This window comes from Dryobates pubescens, chromosome 22, assembly GCF_014839835.1.
Source record: "Dryobates pubescens isolate bDryPub1 chromosome 22, bDryPub1.pri, whole genome shotgun sequence".
Lineage (NCBI taxonomy): Eukaryota > Metazoa > Chordata > Aves > Piciformes > Picidae > Dryobates > Dryobates pubescens.
The window spans coordinates 10,232,674-10,250,613 of record NC_071633.1 but is presented as its reverse complement, the minus strand read 5'-3'; the positions used below and the strand labels follow the sequence as shown (position 1 = coordinate 10,250,613).

Below are 17,940 nucleotides of genomic sequence, written 5' to 3'. Positions count from 1 at the left end.
TTCAGACAGGTTTCCTACAAAAGCAAGGTCATGATCAACTGCCTTGAGCCCAATTAAATACTGTCCAGTGAGTTAGGCCTCTAAAATCCTATCTTACTGTAATAAGGAACAATCATCATTTTTGTTAAGAGGTATGGATGTAAACTATATTGTCTAGAGACTAGACCTTTGAGATTAGACCAGTGAAGCCACGTTCTTGAATTGCTATTTAAAAAAAAAAAAAAAAAACAAAAAAACTATATTCTCTTAAAAGAAAAAAGGGGGAGGAAGCACATAAGCAAGCATTTTCTTTAATGCAGAAACATCTCACATGATCAGAAAGGTAGAAAGGGTGTTTTCTCAAGACCACTCTCTCAGCAAAAAATAAAATGCTTTAGTGGCAGCCTTACCTTTTCCAACAGATGCCATGTGGCAAAAGAGGACAAAACAATAAGAAGAGACTCCATGAGAATATTTTGTTAAATATGTATGATCTCATCTCCTTTCATAATAAACACCATAAACAAAATATTTGGGAAACAGTACTGAAACAACAACCTTACAAAAGTATCACAACTTGAATCAACACTGTTTACTCAGCAGCAAACCTAGTATCATTATTTATGCAGATGAATCAAACAGGAAAGAGAATCTTTTGAAAGAAGAGTTTTGAATTCCAAATCACAAACATGTGGCTCTCCATGGTTTTGTTTTCTTTTCAGTTGCCTGTAACTGAAAAAACATGACACTTGCTTCAGCTGTCCTGCTGAATTATAATGCCATCACAGCTGACACACTACAACTTCAGCACTCTAGTCCTAGTAACTCATAGCTAGGTTACTATGAAATGCAGAATAAACCCCAAAGTCAAAGACACTGCCCAGGCAGAAGCTCTTCTCTCTTAACAGGGAACTAGGTCCTCAGTTGCAGTCAGCACCATCTATTGCTTAGGTGAAGGCCTCAGACTAAGCTACTTCACAAAAACCAAGTCCTACCTAGAGGCCCACCAGAAGCCAGGCCAGTCACAACACAGGGAACCTCTACAAGGACCCACCACTTTACCAAGTAAGTGGTGACTTACTGAACTTCACAAAAGCTATCTCTAAGGTTTATGAGTGCCTTGAGTTTTCCAATCTGGGGAAGAACAGGGTATGAAAGGCAAGTCCAGACCCTTCTACTAGACACTGTGAATTCTGTAACAATTTTCAGTCAGATTAGCATTCACTACCGGCTTTCAGAGAATCACTATTAAAAGCTGTGCCCATCACAAAACAAGAAGTGAGGAAATAACATTCTCACAGACTGAATGTCATAAGAACTCACAAGCTAAAAGGCAGAAACTAGAACTAGATTAAATTGACAATATAATATGGAAGGAAAATGTGGGTTTAAATCTGTTTTAGGAAGGGAAAGAACAGCAAACTTTCCTTTAAAATCTTTACAAAATTTTAAGTTCCTCAGAAATATGAAACCTGCTTCTTTCTTCAGAAAACAGAAATCCTCCCATAACTTCTACTGGAATGACTCGTGGTGAACTTAGCTGAGAAATAGCATATACAGTGTAGAACAGTAACAGCTTAGATATTGCACAAGCTTTGTAAAACTACTATACTAACCCTATTACACTATACTAATTATGAAGAAAGACCTCTGCAGGAAGTGTGGCCTTTTTTATGCAATTACAATTTGCATTTTCATGAAAAGCCACCTGTGTAATAGCACTAAAAAAAAAAAAAAAAACCCACACATTTCCTAGTTCACTTTTATTTAAAAATACAACAGTATCTCAAGGAAAAAAAAGTCCATTACAATTGTATTTATGACAAGATCAAAACTTTGTGCTTTTGAAAAAGCCTCGCATATCTTGTCATGCTTACTGCCACTTGGGTATTATATTTATAGTTCATAAAACAGCAATAAAAAGCCAAGTGTCTATTTCTTTGACTGAAGCACAAACATGTGTTAAGTGTAAAAACTTGAAATGTGAAAAACTTAATGCAGCAATTGAGCTAAAAGGTCTGTTGTGCTACAACTGGTGCAGTTACAAGACACTAAGAAGAAACATGAGTGCAAAGCTTTTTAGATATGCAAACAGCTAACAGTCACAAGTACTACTAACTACACTTTAACCTCTTAATCTGTAACTATTTTCAATTATGTCTTACTTAGCCAAACTAACTGTATCAACTTCAGACTCAATGCATAATATATGTCTCTAGCTCGTTTCAGAAAACTTCACATCATATACTTTTTCTGTTTCTAAGAAATACAACTGGGGAAAAGGACTGTTTTGCCTAAATGAAAACCCTAGGAAACACTCTCTTGGGTCCAAAATTGTTCGTAAGATGAATCAGCATTTATTTTATGATGAAACCCACATGAAATCAGACTGACTGGACAAAAGGATTTAATCTCAGAAAAACACACAGTAGATAAAAATGGCTAAACAGAGATTGAGAGAGAAGGGAAGGACAAAGACACAAACACCAAGGCCAGAGATTCTTCTGGAGTAAACCTAACAAACCAGAAGACAGAAAGTATTTTAAACCACCAGAATGTGTCAAACAGACTAAGCAGGAAGAGTGGCCAGTCTTAGAGAGCAACAGTTCCCAAGCCACATCAAAGCGATACACAGACTACTATACAGCCTGAAGGGAACACTACCTACTTGTAACACTCAGTATTCCTGGCACTAATATTTACGGCATCTAGCAAAAGTAGCTCCATCTTCCAAAGATGTTGCTGTTCCTTTGCATCTGCAAGTAACTGAAAAATTATCTATCACAATGTCTCATCTTCCTACCAGTTACTATTCCAGCAGACACCATGTCTATCATTTTAAAAAGTGTTTCCAATCTTGATGACGAGCCAAGTGTCAGTGAATTTTCTGGGGACTGCATTTTTAACTCTCAGGAAACAACATACAAACCACATTAAAATGACATCATTCATCCTTTTTTTTTCACCTTGAATCTGAGCAATTGATTTTGTAACCCCAGTAACATTCCTTTGTATCTTTGTATCCACTGAAGTCTCCCAGGGTCTAATGTAGATTTCATGCAGCTGTCCCGAATTTGTATTCGATTTGTATCCAGAATTACAGCGATATTGTATTTTCTGTATATAGCATTCTTCTACTACGGCTAGACAAAACCTCAGACTGTACTGTAACCAACTACTACGAGTCTGTTACCTATGTCTAGTTTAGAGAACATTTTTGCGATTAAGTTACCTTGAGCACAAGTCTACCACAAAGCAAGTGAAGAACGCAATCCGTATCCCATGATCACACTGTTTCATATTATACTATTTGTGGAAGATTGAAAACTGAGAACTGTAAACATTAGAGATATGAAATCATGATGCATCTAGTCACTAACAGATAAGCAATGACAAGCACATTCTTGGCTCGATGAGCAGGGATTTAGCTGCCAAATCCCAGTCAACATTAATTGGATTGTCCTTGACGTCGGAATACCACTAACACCAAAGAAATAATTTATTTCAACAAATACATACATCTAGAACACAATTCCCAAAGCACCAATCACTAAAGACAGTGTTATTGTTAGAAATACTTTTGTCACTATTCTATAAGCAAGGGGCCTGAAAATCTCAAGTTACTGTAAAGGAAAACAAGAGATGAATCAAAATAAGACTTCCTAATTACCAGGACATTTTTGTAAGATGCAACTTTCACTGACTTTTATCAAGGTTGAATAGTGAATCTACAGTTGCGTACTTTAAAATGACTCCTAAGTGGCTGTGGTTTTCCTTCATTTTTCGCTTTGTACATACCAGTGGCTGGGGAGGTAGCTGGTATTTCAAAGTCAAGTCAATGAGCTACCATAGCAGTGTAATTATCTTCCTCAGTTCTATAAAACTTCTATGCTTGTGAGATTGCAGGAATTGTCATTCTCATTGTACCCTACTGAAAAATATGCTTGCAGTTATAGAAGGCCACTGCCTGAATAGGAAAAGTGTCTTTTTGTTAGATAATCCAGGACAGATAAATAATCCAAGTTAATCCAGGACAGAAAAGGGGAGAGTGATTTTCTTTACTGCAATTTAGTCTGAAAATATCCCCAAATACATGAAATGCTACTTTCCTCAACAGAATCTGAGTTCTCCCATTTTAGGACAAATTGAGATAGCTTATAGAAAAATCCCCATTGTACGTTATTTAAAATCCAAACCAAAAAGAATATTCTTTGTGGGTAAAATCTGCCCACAGAAAATAATAATCAAACAACTCCATTTAGGAACTTCTCCCACCCTATCATCAATCACTAGTCTAAAGCCACCAAGATAGAAAGTTGCATTACATAAGAAAGGCTTTCCTGAAAAGAAGTTGATAAAAATCAGAACAGAAACAACCACAACAGAGCCTACACGTTATATCAGCATTTATCAGTTATGACAACAGCCAAATAAAACTGCTATACTGTTTCAAGCCTTCTGTCTTACACGTTACAACTGCACATTAGCCTGCCTTCATTCAGTGAATGAGTCTCACAGAAAACATTTCTCTTCATCTCACACCAGCATCCCACAGCAAAGCTGTTAGGGGTGCATGGGCAAATTAATCAAATGCAGTATTTAGTTCTCTCTTCTTTAACCTTTTATTTCTGTTGCTGAGCTAAGACAGTCACAAAACTTGCCTTCCTCTACCTTTTTCAAGTACCACCATATTTAAATTCCAAGGATATATTTATAATTATGCCTTCTACCAGGAAAAAACAAAACCAAGTGAAACTGAAAAGCATTTTCTCATGCCCTTCTGTGATCTTCATAAATATCTGTATTCTCCTATATTCCATCCATATTCAATTATGCAAACATTAAATGAGGATTTTGGACATCGAGTAGGGTCTTCTGGGATCTTCTCCAGCTTTTACCTCAGAGTGTCCATGTTTTCTAACACCTTTGTTCCCTTCAGAGACTTTCTTAAATGGTGTTTTGTAGCACGTTAACAGCTTTATATTTGCTGATATGTTGGAGAAAAATGTGGTTATCTGCTTTAGTAATGGTTCAGCTAAATGCAAAATAAACATAGTAAAGCAATCAACCTTGATGTATCACTGAAATCCTCCACATTTCCACTATCAGAAGAAAAAAAAAAAAAAAAAAAGGTGTATTATTATATATTGGGGATTTATGAAATGGTTTCTCTAGCTCTGCCAAGACACTGACCATGGACTTCCAACAGCAGCTACTGATGTTCAGTTCTTGGTAGTGGCTCAGAAGCAGTTTTTAAAATACAGAACAGCAAATAGAACTATAGTATAGTATTGTATGGTGAAAGATAGAGACTAAGTAATTTTAAACTAGGAATACAGTCAACTGTACCTGAAACACATGAAAAGCTAGGCGAGTCCTTTACAACACAAAAGCTTCTTAACTCCTTTTGTGCCTGGAAGTCTACTGACATTTAGGTTATCAATAGTAAACCTCAGCCTCCACTCAGGTAGCATGCATCCATGCATCCTGCCAAGCACAAATGAACTGCCTGCTACCAAACTATTCCAAGGCATCCATTACCTTCCTTGGACTATGCAGGAGCCTAAGGCACCTAACAAATTTGTGACCAAGGTTCTAGCCCACTGACTAATGTAAATTCATGCTGCAGTGATCTGACCTCCTGAATGATCCTCTTCCTCCTTTATGCCGATACTGGCACTCATCTGACATGCTGGAAAGCTAATTCTCCTTGAAAAATTAGCAGAAAAATAATCCAGAAAAAGAATAACACAGCAACACTAGCAAACCACTCAGCAAGAGAGGTCTTTTTGACAGGTCAGCATCCCAAAGCACGCTGAAAACTACAGGAAGCTTTTATAGATGGGATGATAGCACCAGGACTGCAACATCATCAATTCATACAGGCCTAAACTGGAACAGAAATTAACTTTCATATGTCTGACCTCCAAAAGGATACTTTCTTGGGTTTATTTGAGGACAGTAAAAATGTTCACTTCCCCTGAAGACTGTGTTGGATAAAAACTGGTAGCATTGATAAAGTTTTTCCACAAGAAAAATCTAGACATTTGTTCCTAAGTTGCACAAATGCAGCATTTCAGATATTTATAGTGAATGTTTTGAAATAAAGCTAATCTGCACTAGTAAAGCAATACCTTTACCGTTTTCAGTATATTGCATATATTGGCACATGTAAACAAATCCAAGTGACATCAGTGCAGATGATAGCAGCTATAGAAAGCAGTGGCAGTAGGGTTTTTCTGTGAGAACAGTCACTGCTATAAACATCCTTTCCTATTATCTCCAAGTGTGCATTATTCAAATTGCTGCTGATGTACAGGTTGTGGAAGAAGGGGAAGGTTGCAGGATTTTTGTTTCCTTGTTTACACAAAGATATCCCCCAGATTATTCCTGAGGGGAAAAAAAACAACTCTATAAAATATAATTAATACTCAACAATAAAATCAAACATATTCAAACCAAGCCAGAATGTTAAGACTGAAAAAACCCACCATATTTTAGAATTTTAAACAATAGTAAGTCTACAATCCTAGAAATGGTTGCCCCTGATTTTTCACATAAAAAGTGGCATAATAAATGCATCAAAAACCTATGACATTTACAAGAAAAAGAAAGGTCAGTACTGCATGTATTATGGGATTGCATGTAGGGGTAAAGGAATTTGGTAAATAATGCATGCCTAGTCTTCAACAGAATGCTGTTCCTTCAGCATTTTTAGTATGAAGCATTAAAGCAGCATCAAGTAATTTAAATAATGAAGTCTAAATAGTTACTTTCTGGGCATGACCTTTTCAAATTAAGGTTCTGGAGTTATTTCTGAATCTGTTCAATTTCATCCACACAAGCAATTTGACTGAATTTAATGAGACAATTTATGTACAGGAAGTTAAACACATACTTAAAACACTACAAATGAAGACATTTTACAAACATAAAGCTTTCCAATGTAATCTGTGATTTTATTTCACATAGTGGCTACATCAGTTTGATCATACCCTTTAAAGAAGGCAGCCTGTTTGCTTTGTCTTCTCATTAAAAGCACTCCTCGGTTTTTTTTGGTGCTTCTTTGTTTTGATTTGGCTTTCTACTGTTGTTGGGGAAAGTGTTATGAACAGGAGAAAGGTAAAAGGGAAGGTCTTTATTTTTAACATAAAGTACTCCCCTGTCTTTTAATTTTGCCACTACAATTTGGACAAATCTACTTCCAAATAACGTGGAAGGTAGAACCACAATGGAGTAGAAACATCATATAGTAAAATCAAGGAGACTCTCGTGAGAATTTTGTAAGCCACGATGTCTTTAAACACATAGATATGATTCCTCTGAAAATCAGATTGCTTCAAAAAAATAATTTACTTGAAGAGTTTATTTGCTACACTTTTAGAATGAAAAAATACAGACTGCACACAATTGCTACTTCAAAGAATTACAGTAACAAACTTGAGTGTTGTTTGGTTTGTGCATAGTCAAATTAGGGGACATTTGACTGCTTAAAATCTTGTTTATTACCAAGATACATTTGATCTGACTATATAGCACAAACACATACCATCTGACAAACACTTCATTTCCAAAACAGCTTGTATGCTGATTAAGGTCTCCCCAGCAAGAAATATGGTATTATAACATAAAGTTACATAATATGCACCACTCTTTATGTGCCCACAAAACGATAGCAGGTGACACCACTTTCCTTTCACCCGAGCACACAGAAAACATCTCGATTCTCCAAGAAAAGCAGCCATTCCTGAAGAGCCTACCCAGTGCAACAGCGCTTTCCCAGGTGTCAGCTACGGCACCTTTTCAACAGGTGGCAAGCCACGAGCCCCCAGCCAAAGGGACAAAGAGCCCCACGGCCTCCCGAGCCCACTCAGTCTTTGTTTTCTTTCGAGGCCGCGAGCGCACATGTCTCAGCTACCAGCGCAAAGGTGAGGGGACGAGCCAGAAACACTGTTTTCTGTAGAGGCGGCTCGGGAAACAGGAACGCACAAACACCCCCAGCACCCAGCCGGCTCCGCTGCCTGCACAGCGGGAACGGCTGCTTTGGCTGGCAGTCAGGACGGGGGTCCGGTGCTGTGTACGCCCACTGATGACATTTTAAGCTGCCCCCCCCCCACTCTCTCAAGAGACCCACTACCCGTTTCAAACGGCCAGGGCTATGAGGCAAGGCCGCGGGGTACGCCCTGGCCGCTTGCCGCCCACTGCTCGCCAGGCCCATGTTGTGCCACGCTCACTTGGGCCGAGGCAGTTAGTGTCACTGCCAGGTGGGGTAGTGCCGCCCCACCGGCCGGAGGTGCTCAGGCCCTGCCAAGCGAGAGAGCAGCCTCTCCGCTTTCCCGCCAGCCCGCTCCGCCTCAGGAAACGGGGATTAACCCTTCCCTCGCCTCTGCTGACCGCTGCGCCCCTTGGCGGGGATGAAGACGGCCCCGCTGCCCTCAGCCGCCCTTCTCCCCACGGCCGGACACGCGTCCCGTGAGCGCGGCAGTCTCCTCCTCCTGCGGCCTGACCGGAGGCGGGAGGGGGCCGGGGCCGGACAGGAACGAGGGGAGGGGGGAAGAGGCCAGGCACTGCGGGGCAGCCCTGCGCACAGCCACACCTACCTGTCTTCTCGTGGTCATAGCCCACCACGATGAAGTAGTCGGCCAACCTAGCCATGGCTGAGAGGAGCCCGCCTTAGGCCTTACCACCCCTGCTGCGGCGGCGGCGGCAGTTCCCCGGAGGCTCAGCATCCTCCCCTCCGCGCCCGCTGCAAAAGAAGCGGCACCAGCCCAGCCATGTTGGAGGCGCGGGCGCGCTGTGCGCCTGCGCGCCACCGAGACCGCTGCGCCGTGACCCCGCCGGGCTGGGCGTGGGCTGAGGGCTCTGGATTTGCCGGCGGCACGCGGCAGGGGTGGCACGGCACTGCCCGGCCCGGCCCGGCTCGGCTCGGCTCTGCCCTGCCCGGCCTCGGAGCTCGCTGGTACAGGTTCCTTGCTCCGTACCAAGCGCGGATGGGGAGGACAGTGTCCTCCCGCGTTGCTCTTTGTCTCCTTACAGCCTCCCTGTGAAGTATTCACTCCGGGGGAGGGGGCTGTGGAACACTTTCTCCCTTTATAAAACCGCGGCAGGTCCAACCGATCTGCGCGCTCGGGAAAGTCGGGTGCCAGAGTCGGGTGCCTTTATGAGATAAGCTGCTGGGGATCGGCTCCGCTTAAGCTATGAGAAACCAAAGCCTGGCGGCGAACTAACGCCTCAGCATCGGGAATCGCGACTTGCGTTTCCAGGATGTTTCCTGTTTACGTTTTGTTCGGGATGTGCGGAACATGTCACCGTGGGGGAAGTCGGCCCCGACGGCTGTGCAGGCAGACGGGTAACGAGGAAGGCCCGGACACCCCACACAACGGCAGCAACGAACCCTGACGCTGTCCCCGTCTGTGCTCTGCGGAGGCTGCCCTGACCTGCAATGCTCAGCGCGGTTGCCGCATCCTGCCGGCTGCCGCGTTCTGCCTTCTTTGGCCGGCATGGGTGCTCCTTCCATGAGGGTCACAGAGCCTGGCGGTGGCATTGGCTGCTCACGAGGTTGACGACCGCCAGAGCTTCGACGTAACCCTTTTGTCCTCCGACGTGATGGTCCGAGCACATGCACTGGCTGCCAAGGCCTCCGCAGGGCAGAGGGGAGAATCCGTGTTGCTATTTATAACATACAGATGAGGCTGACACCTTATGGACTCTTGCCCTCGAAAGCCTGGTGGGCTTCAAGCACTGGCAGAGATACTGGTGATAAACAGGGTGTCTGTCTGGCTAGCTGGCAGAGCCTGCTAAAGCATTCTGATAAGCTTCCATGTACATCCTGAGTGACAGCACACAGAGAAAATAGCAGAGAGGACACTGGTTGCACTACAGTGAGGAGCTGCAGCAGCCATAGGTACTGGCTGCATATGGATACACAGCTAATTCACTGGATTTGTGCCTGATGATCCACCATCACAAGGGGCCCAGCAGATGGACATGAGCGGTTTCACAGAGACATTTCTGTTTAAAATATGCAACTCTTAACACCTGCTGCTTATCTGAGACATACCCATGCAATGTCTTGCTGATACTCCGGAAGGAAATGGGTGATAACTCTTCAACAATAAATTACAGTGTTCTTACTTGGGTCTTCTCAGCAGAAGTCAGTGATTGACACCTCTTTGGAATACTCAACTTCCTGGCATCAGTGTTTTGAAGCAGATGCCAAGTGGGAAGATCTTAATAAAATTACGTGTTAATTATAGGAGTAAAGAAAAATGAGTCATATATACATTTAAAAGACTGAACATCTTTTGGGGGGGAAAAGATGCACTCAATGGAATCAGTCACTTCCTAGAGTAGGTAGGAGCTAGAAGGAATACCCTTCTTAAGTTATGCATAGGCATTTTGGTTCATGATTCTGCATCCACAAAGCTGTTTTAAAAACACTAAGCTTTTTGATTAAAAGCTTTTCTGAAGTAGAAAAAAAGGAACACAAATCTTAATAAAGCCACCACATGAGGTGGGCAAGAATAAAGCTTATTACCATAGCTCCTAGGGAGGGATGCTGTGGTTGTTGGACAACATGAAGAACATGCAACAGCTGGGAAAAAAAAAACAAGGGATAACATTATGTACAGCTAAACCAGGAGGGACACTAGGAAGTAACTTAATTTGAAGCTAAAATGGAACCTTAGAGTTATAATTTCTGCACTTATAAATTTCAATATGTAATACAATAAATCTCAGCAGTTAAGTCTTTTAAGCCAGCACCTCTAGCAGGACACCATAACCTAACATTTTCCCCAGAGCATTAACAAATGCTGGATCAAGAGAAAGATGTTACTTATTGATTGCCCAGTACTGCTGGCACCCACTTCACAGCCTTGCTCCTTCTTCCATCCACTCTGATACAGCCAAAGCTTGGTTAATTCATAAAGCATGGCCCAAGAAGTGGCATATCTTAAGTATTCATGTAACAAGAAGGGCACCATTCAACTGAGTTTGAACACATGGGTTACCTGCACAGACAGCAAAAGGAGTCTGCCACCTGTAATTTACTTCCCTAACTTCCCTTAGGTGTAGAGCAATCTTGTGTCCTTATAGGACAAATGAGGAAATAGCAGAGCAGATATTGCTCACATGAAGTCTAATACAAAGTAAATTGAGCTTCAGTCCATACCACCAAAAATATAATTCCCTCTGTTGCAGCAAAGTAGCCTGGCTCCTCATGGCAGGTGAAGGGGCTCACAGGGCAGTGGTTCAAAAAGGGCTCCAAGGCCTAGGGCTCCAAGGCCTAGGTCTCCAGAAGGACCCAGTAAGCAGCAATACACCTATCCCAGGAGAAGAACTGTGGGGCTGCACCCCTCCAGGAGACTGAAAGTACACAGGGAACCTGTTGCCACACTCAGACTGTACTACACACTAACAAAATGTGAAGATTCACAGTACCTTCTATTGTCAGCTCCTCTTTCAGGAAGCATAAAGGTCACACTCTGCCTGCAGTCCCTTAATTCAGTGTCATTCTCTCCTGTGCAGGGTGGGTACATACTTTACTTGCCTTCCCTACAGGGAAGCAATCATGGTCCTGAGCAGGTTTTCCCCTAACAGTATGCATATAAGATACACTCATTTAGGAGGCTTTGTTTGATGTGCTCAAACCTGTCATTTGTAAGGTTCACCAAAAGCATCTTTACTGGGACTACCAAAAATGGAATCGCCCCTTTTCAATATGCCCTTGGTACAAAACAAGCTGTGTGAGTTCATGCACTAAAAGCAAGTTTTTTCTGTGTGGAGCTTCACTGATGTTTTATAGCCTTCGTGTGGTTTAATTGTCCTGTTAGTGTCATCTTTCTGATGATTTCATAGAGCCTCAAATACAATAAAGTATTTGTGGCCTACAAATTCGGTAACATTTGTTTAAACCCAAACCAAAGCACACAAAGGCACTTCCACTGGCTTAACACAACTATTTTCTCGCATAATCAGCAGATCATATCTTCCTCAAACTGATTATCCATGGATACCTACAGATTTTAGACCTTTACTTTTGGAATAAAAATCCAGCCTAAAGAAAGTGCTGTGCAAAAAGCAACTAATCTTCACAATCTCCCTACCAAAGCAGATATGCATTGTAGAGTCTTTTGTACATATGACAGCACCAAGAGGTTGACCAACACACCCAAGAGAATCAGTAAACAAGAGCTGGATGTTCATCCAGGCCAGCTTCCTGGCAATGGATGAGGCATCATCCAAAGGAGACCCGGTGCTTCAGAGAAAGGCTGGTCTTGATGAACTGCATCAGAATAACAGTTTGTAAATGCTATTTCCATGGAACATTTTGCTTAATTATTTTTTGAAACATAAAAAGAACACTACTTCCAAAATATATTTGTTAATGTGGCTGCTGACACCTCACAGTACAAACTGAGTGACTATTTCTTATTTCCAAATTGCATGGGAATGCAAGTGCTTAGGAGGAACAAAATGAGCATCTGAATAAAGAACATGATGTTTTGTATTAGATCTGAACCAGCTTTATTTACCTGCTGAAGCTCTTTCAAATAGGATTCTTTCTGCATTCTTTGCCAAAGAGTATACAAAATACACTTCCCGTTTATCCAAAGATTTTAATAAGGGATTTTCCAGCAGTTGGGGAAGTCTGTGATTTTCTAAAGCAAAGCTTATCACGCAAAACCCTGCCTTCTCAATCGGGAAAGTTAGATTCGGTTTCAACTTTTGCTGATCGAGGAAACGCTTGAACTCGCTCGAGCCTGAGCTGCCTGGTGAGGTCTCTGAATCCCAGCCATTGGGGGCTGATAGGGTCGTGCAGCTCTAGTCATGGTTCAGCCCCGTTCGTGACCACCTATTTTCCTATTTCTCCTTCCCTGAGTTTACACCGCAAGCTTTTCGCTCTCTGCTTGTTTGCTCCGGAGCACGGTCCGTAGGGAGGGCAGCGAGACCCCAGCTCCACAAAGATGCCAGAGCACGCTGCCCGACGTCTCTCTGCTCCGCCGTCGCCGTCGCCGCGTCTTGCACCGCGCTTCGGCTGGGCAGGTGCAGCGGAGAGCGGACCTGGGTTTGCTCCGGCGGCCAGCTCACGGACGAGAAAACTGCCTTGCCCCGGAGAAACCACGCCGGGGGGTCGGGGAACAACGGCGGCGCGTGCGATGGGGAGGGCTCAGCCTCGCTGCCGGTGAGTGCCGGTCGACAGCGTGTGGGAGACGGAGGAGCGGCAGCCGGGAGGAGTGGCGGCTCCGGGGCCAGCCTGCCCTGTCCAGGTAGATGTCGGAGACAGAAGCTATCAGGTGCCTAGACGCTGCTGGCGAGGGAAGCGGGGAGCACCTCTAACTAGTCATCCGTGCACAGGAAAATTCCCGTCACCCCCTCGCACATACCTGTCCAGGGTGTTGTTACACACCGCGGTTATCTGGAGGGGCAGTCATGAGTACGTACCCACCTGATTTTTTTAAACACTTCGCTTGGGGCAAGATGCGAGAAACATCTCGCGCACGCCCGTTCATTCCTTCCTCCTGAGAATCTGTGTCTGGGAAGGGAACCCCGTCGCCCCAGGGCGCAGGTCTCCTGGGCCATTTCCCTCCATTCCGCTGAATTTGCATCTCGACAAGTAGAGAAGCAGTCCATCTGGTGCTTTCAGCACCCCTCTCCATCTCTGAAGCGTCACGGAGCAAAAAAGACCCAAAGGCGGGCAGATTAAAGTTTTGCTGCTGGCCATCTGGGATAATGTTGTTAGAGACCCTGATCATGCACTGAATTAGCTGTGTAATTGAGGAAGTGCACCCACGTAGAGAACTGAGGTCTGGGGATAAAAAGACACAAAGCAACTCTTCTCGGGTGCCCATGACCCGAGCACTTCAGTGACCCTGTGTCTGCCTCAAAGCAATGCCTCTTCCTGGGCTCAAAGGTACAGAAGTGTGCTCTGACCTTCATCTTCCAAACCCATTTGAATCGTGATTTATTGAATGGATCAAATAAAGCAAATACATTTTATTAGATAAAAATGCACCCAAGTTGAGTCATAAATATTAATAATATCTGATTTGTCACCTCTTTACTTATGTCAAGAAGGCTGGCACTCATTACAGTTACTCATTATAATTCACATTGTCCAAATATGGGTTTATTTTTGAACCTTGGTATTTGATGAGCTTGCACAGATTTTGAAATTGACTGAGTCTAGTTTCTATTCCCCTGCTTCCACCCACCTGAAGTTAAGATGTCTCAAAGGAGACATTAGGGCACAACCCGTGTAAACATAATTCTATATCAGCAGTTTAACAGTCTGTACCCCAGTAGAACAGACTGAGTGGCTTATCAGATTTTGCAAATTATGCCACGACTCGGAATCCACACGTAAAAGTTGTTATAATTAGCAAAATACCAAGGAGGTTGTTTAAGATAATTTTCAGTAATCCTTTTATTTTCACCTTAGTATGGGTTGCCCCCAATCCACGCCAGAATGATTAAGAAGTGCTTGGGATATGGGGGTGGGGGTAAGTGTCAAAGAAAAATCGCCCAGCCACGCCAAGGTCCACCCACTTCCCCCGCGCTTCTCTATAAAAGGGAGCGGTGGAGCGCAGCTCAGCAGTGGTTACTTCAGACACACAAAGAAGGAGTTCTCCCTCCTCAGGAAACCCTGCAAGCTCGGATCGCTACTACAAGACTATTTGTCTCAGTGGATTATCCTCACTGTCAGGTAAGAACTATATTTTTTTTTTCCTCCCTCAACAACAACAACAAGAAAAGATGCAGGGGAGGTGAAGTAAAATGCTACTAAATCTGGATAGTTTTGAAGAGGTTGGAGTAGCTCTTGGCATCAGCTACAGTTTACAACATAAGATCCAGAACTAGCTGGTTCTGCGTGTGAAGTGGGAAGATGAGCTATCAGGGGATAAACTTCCCGGCAGCAAAACACTTGCTGGAGTTTGGAGATGATGCATGCGATAGCCAGCTCCCTCTAATCTCATGGGTTTGCTAAATCCTAGTGCAAGCCGCTGGGGGTACTCTGGAAATACTGTTTGCAGCTGCCTCTGCAAAGAAAACTCGACAAACGTAAACTTTGGAGGCTTTGTTATTTACTCATTGATAAGGTGCTGAGCAAATATTAGCTTTTGGTTCATACCGCCCACAAAGTCCCCGGTAGCCTGGGGGCTCTGAGCGAAGGAGCTCCCTGAAATTGCCAGAAATAAAGGACAGACTTTACTTGACTTTTATTAGCAACCATGCTTACAGTTCCTCCCTTTTCCCTTCACCAGGAGCCCAGCCGGAATGAAACTAGTTCACGTAGCCCTGCTCTATCTCGGCTCTGTGACCTTCTTCGGGGTGGATGCTGCGAGGGTGGATGCTGCGAGGGTGGATGTAGCGACAGAGTTCAAAAGAAAGTGAGTATGGGAGCGCGTCCTTCTGCCAGCGCCCAGCCCAGTCCGTGCAGCTGCGGATCCTCCGAGTCCCATCGCCAGGCTCTGGCCGTGACTAAAGGGACTGGATTCCCTGCGGGAACCGCACAGCTCCTTAAAAGCCTCATGCCCTTTCAGGAAGCATTTAAAATAAATACATTTTGAATAAAATCTCGGCGCTGGCAAAGATTGTCGCCCCTCGAATCTATTTGGTTTGGCTGCCGACCTGCAGGCTTGCCCTAACAAGCTGTCCTCTTCCCTTGTGCTCCTTTCAGATGGACGAAATGGGCACTGAGCCGAGCCAAGCGGGACGTGAAGCCTTCGGGCGCGCTCCGAGGACTTGGGGTAGCCGCTGGCGTGCAGCCGCTCATACGGACCCAGGACGTGAAGGAGGATCCCCGAGTCTCGCATCCCAGGTAAATTCCAACCCCTTCTGGGCTCTTGCTTGAGGAGTGGAAAGTTTCAGGGTCCCCTCGCTTCCGGGCGTTTAGGCTTATTCTCGCTCTAGATCCCCCATGCCCCTGAGACAGGTCCCGCCCGGGCTGCACATCGCGCTCATGGCATCCTCCCTCCTCCCCTTCCCCGCGCTCTTGAGCTGGCGGGAGATAGCAGCGCCTTTACTGTGAAAGTCAAATATAAATAGTAACTTGAGCTCTGGATCCATAGATAAAGTAGCAGCCATAAAACGGCGGGGCCTCTTCCCGCATCGACAGCAAGCTCTGGTCTGCGACCAGATCGCCTCTCTCCTGCCGCTCAGCGTAGAGCAGAGACGCGGGGCGGGAGGGGAGTTTTGCACCGTCGGGACAGGCCCGCCTCCAGCCTGGGGGCTCCCTGCCCTCCCCGGGCCCTTCGGTCCCCTCCTCCGGGGCCCCACTGCGCGTTTCTCATGCCTGTTTTCTCTCTTCCTGCCTCGCAGCAGCCGGGAGGATGCTCACATCCGCGTCAAGCGCTACCGTCAGAGCTTCAACAGCTTCCCCCACTTCCAAGGCATCCGCACGGGCTGCCGGTTCGGGACGTGCACGGTGCAGACGCTGGCCCACCAGATCTACCAGCTGACCGACAAGGATAAGGACGACACTGCCCCCCCAAGCAAGATCAGCCCCCAGGGCTACGGCCGCAGACGGCGCTCCTTGTCCGACCGCCGCAGTCCGCTGAGAGCCCCCCGGGCTGGGCGGCGCCCCCGGAGGCGGCGGGCGCAGGCCCTCGACCGCGTCCTCGGAGTGTGAAAGCCGCGCTACACGGCCGAGGCCGTCTCAGATGGATGAACTGAGGCACGGAGGTTTTGGAGGTCCGCAGCCGCTTGGACCCGCCGCTAGGATTCGTGGAGCGCGCCCTTCTTGGCCCAGGGGTGGCGGAGTGGTGGGACGCGCTGCCGGTGCCGCGGATGCCGTCCGCGCCCGGCGCGGGGGAGCTGTGAAGGCTGTGTCCCGCTGGGGTAGCTCCGGGCCTGCTCGTCCTCAGCCCCCGTAGCGGCGGAAGGTTAACTGACTCTTTACCCTCCCGGGCGAGGCTCTGCCGGCTCTCGCTCCCGCCGCCTGGGACTGGAAGGCGCCAGCAGCGGCGCTGCCGCGCCGGCCGCCACGTCGCCCCCATGCCCTGCCGCTGTACCCGGCGCAGGCGGACCTTTCATGCTGTCGGGGCTGAATTCGCCCCGGCCCTGTCTGCCCCGAGGAGGGGTTGCTCAGGGGACTCCCGCGGTCGGGGGGCGGGGGGAGGAGACGGGGTTTGCCGGCGGGTGCCAGCCGTTGCGCGGCAGCCCAGGGGCCAAGGCCTCGGCCTTTGCCCAAAGTGTGTGAGGGTGTGCGTTCAGCTCTCGGCAAGAACAGGTCGCCCACATCTGCTCTACCCTCTGCGTTATCTGCACCCGGCAGGGAATCGGACATTGACTAGTCCCTGCGGGGACTGGATATACTTGAACGTCACAGAGAGGAAAAGTGCAATTGTACGTGGTTTTTGTTAATTTTAAGTGCGGTGTGTGTGGATCATGAGATACGTATCTGTATTTAAGATTGTTTTGTGTCATGTCCTGTTTGTATTTTTTAAAATATATTTTATTTTTATACATATTTTATATATATTGTATAAGGGCATTTAAAAACATTGTATCCCCTCTATTTTTCATATTGTGAATGTCAAACGTTAAAACTTTTTCCATACTTTTTTAATCTTGCATTCCAGAGTGGTGAAAGATGTAGAGAATGTATCAGCTGTTCTCCATGGGTAATATGTGAAATAAAATAAACATTATTACATAAAACAGTTCTGTTACATTGTCATTACTGGGGGCAGGTGGTTAGGATGAGCTATCTCTTACTGTGTTTAGTCCTACCCTTACTGGCTTAGCATGATAATTCTATGACAGACTAAAACTTTTCAGTTCCAGACTTTGTTAGCAGCCACTGTATCTAGTCACGTCAAATAACCTCAAACCCAAGGATGCACCTTAAAAAACAGGGCAGATCTGTTGGAAGAGCTTTAAGGCCTTTTCTACCCACATGTTAAAGCCAGGCCTGAAATGTGTCACAGCTTGGATTGATCATGGAAGTTTATTTTT

The 17,940-nt window shown here is 45.4% G+C and overlaps 2 protein-coding genes across 8 annotated transcripts in view; one reads left to right on the top strand and one right to left on the bottom strand.

Annotated features, from left to right (window-relative positions):
- SBF2 (SET binding factor 2) overlaps positions 1-8,759 on the bottom strand; it is a 195,868-nt gene extending 187,109 nt beyond the window's left edge. For all 7 annotated transcript variants that reach the window (XM_054172043.1, XM_054172045.1, XM_054172047.1 and 4 more), the window contains exon 1: positions 8,580-8,759. In XM_054172043.1, the coding sequence (XP_054028018.1) occupies positions 8,580-8,634 (55 nt within the window). In that variant the 5' untranslated portion in view covers positions 8,635-8,759. The remainder of the gene's footprint in view (positions 1-8,579) is intronic.
- Positions 8,760-14,590: 5,831 nt separating this feature from the next.
- Positions 14,591-16,822, top strand: ADM (adrenomedullin). Its single transcript, XM_054172056.1, has 3 exons — positions 14,591-15,371; positions 15,662-15,802; positions 16,303-16,822. The coding sequence occupies exons 1-3, from the start codon at positions 15,259-15,261 to the stop codon at positions 16,610-16,612; spliced, it is 564 nt and encodes a 187-aa protein (XP_054028031.1). The 5' UTR covers positions 14,591-15,258; the 3' UTR covers positions 16,613-16,822.
- Positions 16,823-17,940: the final 1,118 nt, after the last annotated feature.

Coding starts and splice junctions, on each gene's coding strand:
- ADM (XM_054172056.1), top strand. CDS start 15,259: ATGAAACTAGTTCACGTAGCCCTGCTCTATCTCGGCTCTGTGACCTTC. Junction 15,372..15,661: donor GCGACAGAGTTCAAAAGAAA/GTGAGTATGGGA, acceptor TGCTCCTTTCAG/ATGGACGAAATGGGCACTGA. Junction 15,803..16,302: donor CCCCGAGTCTCGCATCCCAG/GTAAATTCCAAC, acceptor CCTGCCTCGCAG/CAGCCGGGAGGATGCTCACA.